General features: G+C 37.9%; 2 protein-coding genes across 2 annotated transcripts; one reads left to right on the top strand and one right to left on the bottom strand.

Moving 5' to 3' along the window:
• Positions 1-7971: 7971 nt before the first annotated feature.
• LOC124635898 lies at positions 7972-10663 on the top strand. The gene is made up of 2 exons (XM_047171853.1): positions 7972-8113; positions 9590-10663. Exons 1-2 carry the CDS (start codon positions 7972-7974, stop codon positions 10579-10581), a joined length of 1134 nt encoding a protein of 377 aa, XP_047027809.1. The 3' UTR covers positions 10582-10663.
• LOC124635897 (protein ALP1-like) lies at positions 8614-11834 on the bottom strand. The gene is made up of 2 exons (XM_047171852.1): positions 10654-11834; positions 8614-9503 (listed from the first exon to the last, which is right to left on the bottom strand). Exons 1-2 carry the CDS (start codon positions 10956-10958, stop codon positions 8642-8644), a joined length of 1167 nt encoding a protein of 388 aa, XP_047027808.1. The 5' UTR covers positions 10959-11834; the 3' UTR covers positions 8614-8641.
• Between the last annotated feature and the right edge of the window lie 2140 nt (positions 11835-13974).

The raw sequence follows: 13974 nt of genomic DNA, 5'->3' as shown, positions 1-13974 counted from the left end.
TGCACGACAATGCACCCGTCCACACGTGCCATGTTGCGACGGCTGCCATTCACCGATGCGGCTTTGAACAATTAAACCACCCACCATACAGTCCAGACTTGGCCCCCGGGGACTATTGTTTATTTACAAAAATGAAGAAATAGCTGCGTGGAAAGAAATTTGACGACGATGAAGAAGTCAAGTCGGCAATTTCGGCCTATTTTGACACCAAAGACAAATATATTTTTTTCGATGGTATAAACAAGCTATTTGAGAGATCCGAAAAATGTATTAGGGTTAAAGGAGAATATATTGAAAAGGAAAAATAATTTGGTGTTTAATTTCAACCCCCTTCTCTCTCATTCCGCGAACTTATTGACGGGAGGTCTCTTTTATTCTAAAAGATATTCGATTCAAAAATTCGACAATTTCGAAATTTTTTAGTTTATTTAAAAAAAATGTTGTTTACGTGCTACTTTCGGTGTACATATTTAGTTAGTTGCATGTAAGTTAATTTAATTTGTTAAATACTTAGAGAAGAAAGAGACCTACAAAAAATAAATTAGATCCCACCAAAAACATTAAATGTAAAAAAAAGCCAATCCTCTACGCAATCCCTCCACCGTAAAAAGTTTTGAGATCGCATAGAAGCCAAGTCCTGTTCAACTTTATTTGTAATAATAAATCAATATTTTGTAACTATATCAATAGTTTTGTTCACATTACAATAATATTGTCTTGGCCATGAGCACAAGTTAAAAGCCGCTCCTTGAAATAATGTGTAAATACCATTGAATTGATAAATTCTATATGGACATGATTTTACGAGTGGACTGATTGGAATTTGAGATCACCATGGACTAAACATGCGCCATAGTACATGTGCAGTTCATTGATGTTGGATGATACTGACTGTCGGTCATTTAGTAACAATTGAATAAACTAAAAGTATTTAATTCTGTGATATTAAACTTCATGTTTGACTTTCACCTCTCCAAGATATGCTGTATTATATTTGTAGTTTATTGTGCTCATGGCCAAGTCAATATTATTGTAAAGTGAACGAAACTATTGATATAGTCACAAAATATTGATTTATTATTACAAATAAAGTTGAACAGGACTTGGCTTCTATGCGATCTCAAAACTTTTTACGGTGGAGGGATTGCGTAGAGGATTGGCTTTTTTTTACATTTAATGTTTTTGGTGGGATATCAGATACTCTATTTCCTACAAAGGTTTTCCAGCGACTGGGATGGCTGCTTAGCCAGGCGAGCACCACTGTTGAGTCAGTCCATGCATGTACGTTTTCCTTACATACGCCTAAAGTGTCTGACACTTCCCGCAGGAGTTTTGAAAGAAGCACTGCACCACATAACTCCAAAACGAGGTATGGATACCTGTTTGACAGGGGCCACCTTGGTCTTTGAGGCCGAGTATAACCGAGTATAAACTACTGCTGCATAAGCGATATTAGAGGCGTCAGAAAATCCATGCAACTCTAAAAGGACGTCACTTTTACTTGTACGGATCCAACGCGGTAATCTAAACTCCTGCACATGGTAAAGGTTGTTTCAGGTTATTTCAGCTTTCTAGTGCTGACGGTCACAGAGATTAAGCGAGAACGGACAGATAGACATGGCTCGTTTAAAATAAGTATATCTGACTAGACTACACACAACAGATTTTGTACCTGAAAATAGAACAAGGACAGCTAACTCATTATAATTAATAAACATTAGGTACATCCTTTAACTTCTCGATCATTAAATGATATGCTTCATTTTTTTTGTTCCTGTCGGAGTATTCCTTGCTTTTGATTTTCCATTAAGCCGGCAACGATTTGTACAGATCTATGAATTGGGTTAAAAATTCTTTAGAATAATTTCTAACATCACTCATTTTTACGACGACGACGTGTACCAGGTGTACCTACAATATTTCGATATTATAATAATTACGCCGGACTGTTGCGCGGCTTGAATAACCGGCCACACGTTCAAGTAAAACCGTGCAAGTCAAGTTTGCGCAGTCCAATCTTCAGCATGTCGACGATCGCACAAGCCGCGCTTTCAAGACTGCGCGAGCTACCGCCTCGCCGTCCACACGCGCACGCTTACCTGCGCAAACAGGTTTGTACAGGCACGCTCGCAGGCAAGACTGAGCGTGTAGCCGGGCCATAAGAGTTAGGACCCATAATTGCGTCAAGTGATCAGTGAATTTCAACCTCAGTCATGTCCCAGAACAAATGTTGTGTCCCTGGTTGCCAAGTGACTACGAAGGATGGTATGTATTTCCTTCATACTTTTATCTACAGACCATAATCTCGACTATCAATACACAGTGGTTTGATTAATATATATAGTTAGGATACCTGTTACCGTAGCGATCAAAACTCAGGCAAAATTGAAACCATACAATCATACCATCCTACTTTGATGTGTAATATATGTGTCCGTTAGCGTGCCTTTTTTGAAGGTAGAATTTCCTGTAGGTATCTACACCTTTTTACTTATAATATCAATTCTTGTAAGCTATAAATTTTATTATCTTGGTAAATATGAGTATTTTTTGTTTACTCAACAGGTGTTACTCTTCATCACTTCCCAAATCCTGAAACAAGTACTGAGAAATTAAAAAATTGGGGTTCAAATATAGGTGGAGACATTACTGAATTAGATGCTGATGTTATCTTTCGAAACAGACGGGTCTGCAGTAGACATTTTGAAGATATCTATAAGTATCCAACAAATAGATTAAGCAGGATATCAGTTCCTTCACTTCATTTGACATCAGGTAACTATATTATCTATCTACTGCTGTTGAACATAACTATTAAACAGCTCTACAGCGGGTCAGTAATTTATGGCTTTTCCTATAATGTGTTATATACAGAGGAGCCTGTTCAGCAAATATACATAAAAAGGAATATCAATATCTAATTATACATTTTTTTTAACAAAATTGTAGTAGCAGTTACCGTAATATTATATCGTTTTATGGTTAGAGGAATACTTAAAAAGTATAACCAACCTCTGGCCTATTATTTTTGCAGTGGAAGTACGAAAGCTACGAAGTTAAAGGCACATATAAAAGATTTTATAAATAACATACAGCAAACAGGCTTAACAGTAGTTGCGACGATTTGCGACCGAGATGCCTCCAATTTGTCAGCCATAAATTCGTTACTAAACGACACAAAAGAGCATTATTTAAAAAATAATTGCGAGTATAGAGAAGGCTTCTTCGAAATTGGAGACAGTAAAATTTTCCCTATTTTTGATCCGCCACACCTAATAAAGGGGGTGAGAAATAACTTGCTCACAAAGAATTTAACATTTAATTTAAAAGGCAAAGCACGCACAGCCAAATGGAACCGTATAATAGCCTTATTGATTAAAAGTTGCCTAGGTAGGTTACAGTGGTATAAAATTAGTACCCAAATTATCAGCACCCCATGTGCTACCAGAGCTAATACCCAAAATGAGTGTAAAACACTGCTCTCAAGTGTTAAGTAAATCTGTTGGAGTCGCACTTGGATGTATAGCAGGTATGCATCTTATAACAAACTTTGTACTGTGATAAGATTTAGGGTTACATAAGTGTTCTTCTATTAAGTATTTGAGACTAGCAGGCCAACCGTTACTAGACATGCAGACACTAGACTCAAACTACATATGTGTCTAGAATGGTCTATCAACTTCCACATTTTCAATCCAGTCAGATTGTTTTACATATTAAAAGAAAAAGAAACTGAATATTTATGTAAGTAATAGCTAGTTTTCTATAGTCTTTATCTAGATAGCCAGCTAGATAAAGACTATAGAAAATTAAAAAAAAAAGATAAATATTTACATTCCAAAGGTGTGAACTCCCTATTACTGTGCCATTTTAATCAAGATCCTATAGAAAATTTCTTTGGAGCAATTAGAGCACATGGGTACAGCAATATTATGCCCACAGCCACAGCATTTGAGGGAGCTTACAAAACTTTCATGGTTAATAATATAACATATTCACATTCAGTAGGCTCTAATTGCGAAAAGGATGATAATGTTTGTCTACAATCATTAAAATATTTTATTATGTAGTGACCTACTTATATTTATATACGTATTTATTTTATAGATATTGGAATTTGTCCACTCAGTTTAAATTTACTATGTATTTAGAAATTATGTTTACTTTTATTATTTAATTATTTTTATGTTATATAAATTCAACGGACACGGACAAATACATTTGTTTTATTAGTAGCGGCTAGCGATCGAGCGGCCGCCGGTTCGACAGCTACGTCACAGCGGCGCGGCGCGAGAGCGAGACCGCACTAGGCGGCGTTGCACTCGCGCACGCGGGACAAGGCCTGTTGCACCAGTCGGCTTTCGTTCGCTGCGCTAACGCCCACATTTTTAAATTGTCAAACCGTTGTGCTTTTCTGCTTTGATCTGCCTAGATCTAGGCTAAACTGTATGTACTGTGCCGTATCCTGTTCTTGTGACTCTCTGTGCTTTTCTCCTTCTGACTTTCTCTTCTGTGTGTGTACAAACTGTACGTGTACTTGCTTGTGCTGTGCATAATAAACTTTTCCACTCTGTATTGTGCACCCTGGACTGTTATTTATCTCCACTACACATCACCCTACACACCTACAATTATAAACCATGGAGACAATAATTCTCCTACTGAATGTGAACATCAAATATATTACACTTAAATATGGAAATATTAGATACAGAAGTACTTTTAAAAAATAAGTCTCCCATGGATCTTGAAAAATGTGCAGCAATAGGTTATTGCTGTGGATGGAAAGCACAGCTAGCTAAAAAAATGTATACAAAAGCTGTGCGGTATGTAAAAGTGACTTAGAATCGGAAGAACAGCACAGCTTTCATCAATATATTAAGGCCAAGGAACATGGCAGCAAAAAATGGTTGTGCTATCCTACCAGGCCTCTCTTTGACTTCTTTGCTCAAGTTGAAAATATTTGTATGGAAATACTTAAAACAGAACAAAAAGAAAACACATATCGTCACCGGAAAACCAATACTACTTAAGCGACAAAAGGCCGTTTTACAATAAAGACGTTTAAAGTTTTTTTTTTTTTTACAAAACCGTGTCCAACTTTTTTTCTAATGAAGTAATTGAAACACAGTAAAGGCAAAAAATAATTGTGCCACTATTATCTACGTACTGGAATCAAGATATTCTGCATATTTAATGTAATTCAGGAGATAGCTGTCACTTAAGTATATATGCTCTGCACACTTCTTAAGGAGAAAGTACTTATCTTCATAATAATTTTAAAGTGCAGTTATCGAAAAGTACTGACAAGTCACACCCTTTCAAATGTTTGAAGGGAAAAAGTACTAACACGTATTAAAGGTTGAGTAGTCGCCGGATAGAAGTACTAAAACGTTATAATATGACTTAATACCGTACGGAAAAGCGATGTATAGCATTAAAATTTGGTATCACTGTGATGCCAAAAAAACTTATGTAGAAGATATATCATTTAAATTGAAATATTTTTGCTTATCAGACATTTACAACAATAAGTAAGTGTAAATCAATGGTGGCAGCGAATAAAATAAATGAGAATACTACTGTAATTCCTAATTTGAATTCGACCTCATCTTTTAACTCTATTGGTTGGTAATAATAAATAAATACAGCTTGCTTAGTAATCATTTTTTATTGAACAATTTAAAAAAATCGACAGTATTCTTGTCACAATACCTGTAAGTATTCGAAAAAAACTAATATAGGTAATTAATTCTGCATCTTTTTTTTTTAGCCTAATTATCGTCCCACTGCTGTCCTCAGGCCTCCTCTCACACAGAGAAGGATTGAGGAAAATAATCGGTAATAACGGTGTTAAAAATCTACAAAACCTATAATTATTGTTATTAGTAAAATGTTTCGAAATTAGGTATTGTCTTCAACATCCGTGTCTTGAAGTGTGTCTTGAACATTAACGGCATAAGGAAAATTTTCGTATTCATAGTGATACATTTCAGGAATTATCTTTGATGTACAAAGTTTCCACAAATCTTGGTATTTCTTCTTTGATATAGGCAAACGAGTTTTGTAAATGTTTTTGAGTTGTATATTTTTGTTTTTATTTGTTATTTCTATTTCTTCTACTGGACCATCTGTCGCCATCGTATATTTAATTGCAATTTTCTGTGCCTCAGATTTTTTAAATGTCTTTGTACGTACTTGCAAATTAATTCAAATATAATTAGGTTGCAATACATAGTCTAACGGGTATAACGCAAAAAGTAAACATTAGAATTACCTTCGATATTTTCCCCGTCAAATTTCCTTTAAATTATTTATCTCCTACAACATCCCAACCATAAAAATCCTTATGCGTTAATATTTCCACATGGTAAGGCTTAGGATTCTTTCGGGCTAGAGTAAAAACAGTTGCCCATTGTGAAGGTGCCCAAATGATTGTGTTTGTTACGCTTTTTTCTATTACAGAATGCATCGAATCAACTGGCATGTAACTATGACCAGGCAAGAGATAATTCATCTGAATGCTGGCAATGTTTTTGCAATTTTGCAGACAAATATGACTGCATGCAAGAACTATTTTATTTTTATTTTGTCCGGGACAAGCGTCGCTATATAACAAAAGATGTCTGACTGACCCTCGATCGTCTACCATCTTGATGTATTTTTCTAGGATGGTGCACACTTCATTAGCTCCATGCTTGCCGTCTGTCTCAGTCCAAGAATAACAATAGCCTTCTCTAGTTCTGGACTCATAAAAAGTAAGATTATATACAGCCAATTTTCGACTGTAGTATAATAACATACTTTGGCCAATACGGCGTGTTCAGAACTTTCTGTAAATCAAAGGACACGCAAAGTATGTTTTCATCCTGAATTTTCTGATGTGCTTGAAATCTTTCATAAGTTTCTTCTTTGTCTTTAAGATGAGCCAGTTTTTCTTCTTCTCTTTGTCCATTATCTTTTTCTAAACGCACACACTTAGCACATTTGTCTTTACGCGGGATCGATTTTTCACAGACGAAATGAAAAATAGCGCTCATAGGCACTACTTGAAAAACATAGGAAGGCCAAGAAGGGGGCGCTGAAGTAGTACATGTTACAATGTGTAACATTACATTTTCAGTCATCCTAGTGACCAATAATGTCTGCGCCTTGGCATCTTTATTTTCCCAAGCAGTTCTCTCAGTGGGATCTTCAGGTTTTAAAGCTCTTCCTTCGACAATATCTAGCCAGCCTTGTCCTCGTAGCATAACTGTCGTTTGAAACTTCCAGATATTCCAATTGTTAGCTCCTTCTAGCTTCATCAAGCCATTATTAGAATTCAAATTTATTTCCATTTCGCTGTCCTTCCTTGCGACGCTCGTCGAACAAGTATTTTAAGTCTAACTTCTCCACGTGGCCGTGCAAACTTAACCTCACTTTCTTCGAGGCGCCGCGCCGGCTCGCGAATATTTTACTAAGTTTTACTTCCTGTATTATTTAATTTATTTTATACAGCTATGTGCCTGCTGGGCCTATAACCTGTCGTAATAAAATAAACAATACAGTAATTTAATCAGCGAAAAGTATTTTATTTATTAGCATAACGAATGAACCACAATATAGTTTTTGGGTAAGAGAGTTGACAGCTCAAAGTTGCCAATAGACAAAACTTAAAATAACTCTATGGTGGAATTACATTGTGATTATACTTAATATTTTTAACATGCTTATGCCTTTAGCACACTGACGCCGCGAACCGCGATAGCGAAACTGCGGTAAGTCTGTCCCACACTTCGAAACGTATCGCGTTATGTTACATCTCGCTCTATCGCCTATGACTTCCTATAATTGCATCTTAGTTTGTGTGGTATCGTTGTACCTCGCGATACTTGTTTCACACGGACGCCGCTGTACCGCCATTTTAGTTTCGCCGCTGGGAGAGAAACGACGCGATTTGTCTTTTTCGACAGAATATCGCGACGATACAAGATGACGGAGGTAGAAACTGAAAGAATTATTAATGAAATTCGAGGTTATCCCGAATTATACCTTATGGGACATCCTGATTACAAGAATTCGTATAAAAAAGAAGTGGCGTGGCGAAAAATCGAGGGAAGTACCGGCTTGGATGGTGAGTTGAATTTAACCTAAAGTGCCCGGTAAACGATCAAACGTGTTTGTCAAATTTTACGTGTTTATCAATTTTTTTGAGAGTGTGCGGCTGTGTTTGAAGTGTTTGTCAAACAATCTACGTTGATCTACGTGTTTGAAGCGTTTAATGAAAATCATTTTGTTCCTTGGTTTGATCGTGTACGCGGTTGTTTGAAGAAAACGTAAAGTTTGACAAACAAGTTTGAACGTTTACCTGGCCCTTAACTGCGGTTTAATACAAATTAATGCAAAGTTACGCGTTCAAGAAAGAAAAAAAATTAAATAAATGGTTATTAAGATGTAGGGGCAGATAGGATGTTTTCATCCCTACCGACCCCATACAACTTTCGGTAGGGTGGATGAGCATGAAATTAGGTATTTTGAATTCTGACGGACTCCTCATAAGGACTCCTTACTGGGTCAGAGCCATGGGGTCCGTTTGGAATAATCTTAAAGGATGTTTTAAAAAATGTAGATGTGTACAATGCATTCCATTTAATTACAGAAACTAGCTTTTAAAATAATTCACAAAATTTTGTCTAACATCAAACGCTTCATTATTTGCCCTATGTCTGTTTGGTTGTATGGATACAAATGCTCCCAAAGGATTAGTAGAATTTTGGTTTTCATACACATAGGCACTTTCCATATCTTGTAAATAATTGTGTAGACATGCTGCTGCTTTGACGACTTTTACGGTATTGTTTATATCAGTTTCAAAGGGTCTCAAAAATATACGAAACTTCTGGGCCAATATTCCGAATGCACATTCCACGACAACTCTAGCTCTACTTAATGCACGATTAAATTTTTTTTTATCAGGATCATTTATTATTGATTCTCTAGTAAACGGTCTCATTAGAAAAGTTTCCAATCTAAAACCTCCATCGCCGATGAACACGTGTGGTGTAGGGTTTTCACAACCTGGTAAAGGTTTAGATGCAGGCAATTCCATTTTCCTTCCTTTTACAAGTTTGTAGAGTGTTGAATTTTCAAAAATTGTACTATCTGAATCCTTGCCATATGATCCAACATCTATATAAATGAACTTATAATGTGCATCAACTAGCGCCAGAAGAACGATAGAAAATTTATTTTTGTAGCAATAAAACATCGATCCACTGTTAGGTGGAGACTTGATAGTTATATGTTTTCCATCAATACTCCCAAGGCAGTTTGGAAAGCCCCATATTGTATAAAATCCTTCTGATATTTGCTCCCATGTCTGTAGAGTTGGTACTGGAATGTATATTGGTTGCAATACTTTCCAAATAGCTTCACAAACTTCAGAAACTATACTTGAAACGGTGCTTATACCCATTCGGTATGAAGATGAAATAGTAGTAAAAGTATCGCCCGTAGCCAAAAATCTGAAAAATGAAATACAGAATGTATTACGCTGTGTGAGATTTGTTAAATCTGCATAATCTACATGTGTCTCCTAATTTTGTTTCAGTGAAATCACTAAAAGCAAAATGGAAAAATCTGCGTGATACTTACAAGAAGTACAAACAGTCTCAACTAACATTTAGTGGGCAAGCTGCAAAGAAATATGCTAATTGGGTGTGGGCTGAACACATGAGTTATGTGGATTCTACAACAAATTTACGATCTACTGAGAGCACTTTAAATACTAGCCCTCCAAAACTGCAAGCAGCGGAAAATAATAAGATTGAAAATTTACTTCAAAATCCAACGGATATAGAAGAACGAGTAGAACCTATAATCGGAAATGAGACACAACAAGAAGCACAGGATGATGGGTCAGTAAGCAATATTTCAGAGACAGGAAGCGATCTATATCGAAGAAGAAGACGCCGAAACTTAGATCCATCCGATAAAATTATTAATTATTTAGAAAAGAGGAAGATTGCAAAATCATCTACTCCAAATACAGGTCAAAATCTAGTTAATGTATTGTGTGACAGGCTTGATATGACATTTTTAGGTTTTGCTGACAGTGTCAAGAAACTTTCTTTGAACAACCAAGCCATTATTAAATTACAAATCATGAAATTAATAACCGAGTATGAATTAAAAGAAATAACAAGTGACAATAGACCAAACTCTAGCAACAGTACCTATGTTTCGACTCCAGAAAGTATTACTCTCGATGATCTTAGCAATCACAGCAATCGTAACGTCCGTCAACCATCCACATCAGGCGTCAACTATCATAATACACTTTCAAACACGCAAAGCCAAACAGAAAATCGTGACCTCAATCAGCCGTCCACATCAGGTGTCAACACCCATAATAATATACGAACACCTAATATCATCATTTTACAATCATCTGAAATCAGTGATCAACACACATCACAAATCATAACTGATGAAAAAAGTACTCAAAAGTACATCATGATTCAACCATCAGACCAAAGAAATGATAATAAGGAAAATAATTACTTGAGTGCTCAAAGTTGTTTTGCTAATTGGAACGAGTAATGAAACATGTGTGCGAATTATCTACTACATACTAATCTAAATTGTATTTTTTTAATAAATAAATAAACTTACCTTAAACATATTGCCAATCTTTCCTTTGAGGATATACTTTCCCTGAAGTTTGTATTTTTCTTCTGGATATATGGCTGAAGTTGGTTGTGCAAGTAATCAAAAGTTTCAGGCGACATTCTAAAATAAGTGAAAAAACGATCACTATGCTGCTGTAGTTCTTTGCATAATTTATTTTCTCCAAGCTTCTTTCTTTTTTGATTAATTTCATGAACCCATATTCTTCGTCTTTTTCTTAATGTCGATACAAGAAGTAATAGTTCTTCTTCTTCAGATTCAGAAAGAAACCAGTCTGACTCAAACGACATGTTGCACTAAAATGAATAGGAAAATGCGATACTGAAATGCGGTGTGAAAACGACCGCTCAAATTTCGCTTGTTTACCGCTTTTTCCTGTTCGCTATCGCGGTTTGCGGCGTCAGTGTGCTAACGCCGTTAATGTTCACCACGTTCTAATATAATTGGTACCCAGGTTTCTTGGAGGCAAAGGCGTGGCGAACTCTCGAAACAAATTCTTCCCAGGTTTTCACCTGTTCCTTTATGCCATTTCACCAGGTAGCTGCCTCTTCTCTCAAAATTAATGGAATGCTCATCAGGGATTTGTTCCACAGACTTGAACACTGAAACTGCAGCCAGAAAAGATTCCACAGTTTCTGTGTCCCTAGCACCATTAAATGTAACCTTACAAGTGGTAAAACAACCCCGTCGCTGTTTATTATTACCAATTACTGACAATAACTTTTCAAATTGCTCGGTTGACAAACTCATGGTGTTCAGAGGTTCTTCTTTTATTCTTCTTCTACGTGTTCCTTGTTTTGGGCTAGCCAGCTTTCGGGCCCTACGTTGGGCGCCAGATTGTTAAGGGTCTTCAATGAAACTTGGGGTGAAACTTCAAGGCAATTTATTTGCTTACAAAGGTGTAAACATTAATTCTACACTCGTATGACTACACTATACGGATCGACGCGTGGTACGGTCCCGGCCAGTTCGTGTCGTGACGTCACGAAACAAGCAGGATACGTCACCACGGGGCGAGCGGGCCGGGGCGACTCAGGCTAGGCGGGCTCTTCCAATGAGTGGATACAGCGGCGCGCTAGCGCAGAGACTGCCGATCGATTTTTTTTTTGTTATGGCATCTCGCAGTTCAGCCTAGGAGGCCGTGTACTGCTTAACCGGACTTTTCCCTGTAGATGCCTAGAATTTAAGGCCTCCAGCCAGGGGCGTAAAACAACTTATAAGCTAAGCGACTGCGCTAAGGGTACCCCCTGCAGGGTCGGACCTCGGCTTAGAGCGTCGCTGGGGAGGCAGCAAGAGGACAGGCTGGATCATATGATCATTATTCGGTCGGGAGGACAAAGAACGGGACGTCGCGGCGGACCTCGGCGGTGAGGTTTGTGCGAACGCGGTTTGTGTTTGTGTAGAGTGCTAGTGAGTTTACTACTCTCTTGGAGGACAGTTATCTCATCGTCGGGTTCTAGGAGGGCGGGGGCATATCTAGGGCGGCGAATCCTACTGATGCGGGAGGGAGTATAATTACTATAGTTCGGCCATTCAGAGAATGCGTTCCTGACACGTCGCGATTGAACTGACGACGTAATAACATTCATTGATTATTGATATAATAATGTTGTTTTAATGCTCCTCAATTGTTAAAACGGTAAACAACCAGCAAAAATATTTTTATCGTAACTGCAACGCTATTGCAAAGTTACGTCGTCAGTTCAATCGCGACGTGTCAGGAACGCATTCTCTGAATGGCCGAACTATAGCTGACACGATAAGTGAGTTATCGTGTTTCTCAGCGCGTTCGTAGTACCGTATGGCGGCACGCTTCATATACTGGCGGATGGTAGGGATTTTTAAGTCGAGATGAAGAATCTCATTTCGAACATAATAGGCAGCTCCTGTGATTTTCCGTAAAATACGTTTTTGAAGGGCCTGCATTCTGTGAAGGTGGCGATGTTTTGCCTGTGCGAACACTGGGCAAGCATACATCATGATGGGCTGCCGATCGATGGCTCGGTGGCCCCTTATAAAGGTGGCGCGGCGAGCTAGTGTGCGTCTGTGTCCAGTCCCGACACAGTGTGAGTGCGCACGCGCGCGCGGCCGTGCCTTCGGTGGTGCTACACTCCTGATACACAAGTAATTTAAGCTATCGGGAGCCTTTGGCATCAGCGATGACTTCGACTGCAGTAATAGGTCAGAATTTGGCTGCATAGTTTCTGGATCATTTTCTTCTACCCTTTTATTATTTTTCATTGCTTTTCCTTTCTTTGGTTGAGTTGATACATCCTTAAAACCGCCTGAAGAGAACGCCTTGTTTCGTATTTTTTTATTTTGATCAGGACTGCGTGTCTCCTGTAGCCAGTGTAATAGTGCATTGTCAATAGTATATGGCATCACCTTTTGATTTGAGCCTGGCAGTTTACTAATTACTTTATCCGGATTTAATGGTGCAATGCCAGTACTTCTAAATGCACTGATTATGTTGTGTTTTTTCGTTAGGTTAGGTTAGGTTAGGCGTATTTAAAGAATGGAAATCAACTGAATTATTTACAATAATTAATAATTATTTCTTATTTACAAATTATCACTTTTATTTACATGTAGGTATTAAAAGGCTTTACCTGTATTGCAGCAACTGTTCAAATTGCCTACCACTTTGTTGGATACACAAACGAGCACGTTTTTGAATATTGTTTTTTAGTTTATTTAAAGTCACTCTGTCTTGTTTCACAACATCGAAAGCAGCAATTATTTTTTGTTTTAATTGTTCTACACTGCGTGCTTCTTCGGTGTCTTTTCACTTCAGACCACAAAAAAAGTCTAATGGTGTCATGTCCGGGCTACGAGGTGGCCAAGGCACGGGGCCACCTCGCCCGATCCACCTGTCACCAAATTCGCGGTTTAGGTACTCTCGCACTGATCGGAAATAATGAGCGGGACAACCATCGTGTTGGTAATACGGATCTCTTAGATAGCTGACAGGTACATCTTCCAATAACTCGGGAATTACGTTCTGTATCATATCTAGGTACGTTCCACCGCTGAGAAAAAAAGAGGGCCAGTTATTCTGTCGCCTATAATTCCAGCCCACACATTCACACTAAATCGGATTTGGTAGGAATGTTCCCGGATTAGATGTGGGTTGTTTATTGACCACCAGTGCTCGTTGTGGATATTGAACATCCCAACTCGGGTGAATGTGGACTCATCGGTCCAGAGAATGTTGGTGGTTGGATCTTCCATAAGCCAGCGACACAATACCATTCTGGATTCAGGGTCAGCCCCGTATAAGGCCTGTGCTCGTCGATAGTGGTACGG

The sequence above is a fragment of the Helicoverpa zea genome, chromosome 13, assembly GCF_022581195.2.
Source record: "Helicoverpa zea isolate HzStark_Cry1AcR chromosome 13, ilHelZeax1.1, whole genome shotgun sequence".
Taxonomy (NCBI): Eukaryota; Metazoa; Arthropoda; class Insecta; order Lepidoptera; family Noctuidae; genus Helicoverpa; species Helicoverpa zea.
The sequence above is the reverse complement of the archived record's forward strand: the minus strand, read 5'-3'. Positions and strand labels throughout refer to the sequence as shown.

What these genes read in the sequence shown, in the direction of transcription:
- LOC124635898 (XM_047171853.1), top strand. Translation starts at nt 7,972, where the DNA reads ATGACGGAGGTAGAAACTGAAAGAATTATTAATGAAATTCGAGGTTAT. An exon ending in GGGAAGTACCGGCTTGGATG is followed by an intron (nt 8,114 to 9,589) that starts GTGAGTTGAATT and finishes ATTTTGTTTCAG; the next exon opens with TGAAATCACTAAAAGCAAAA.
- LOC124635897 (XM_047171852.1), bottom strand. Translation starts at nt 10,958, where the DNA reads ATGTCGTTTGAGTCAGACTGGTTTCTTTCTGAATCTGAAGAAGAAGAA. An exon ending in AGATTGGCAATATGTTTAAG is followed by an intron (nt 9,504 to 10,653) that starts GTAAGTTTATTT and finishes TTCATTTTTCAG; the next exon opens with ATTTTTGGCTACGGGCGATA.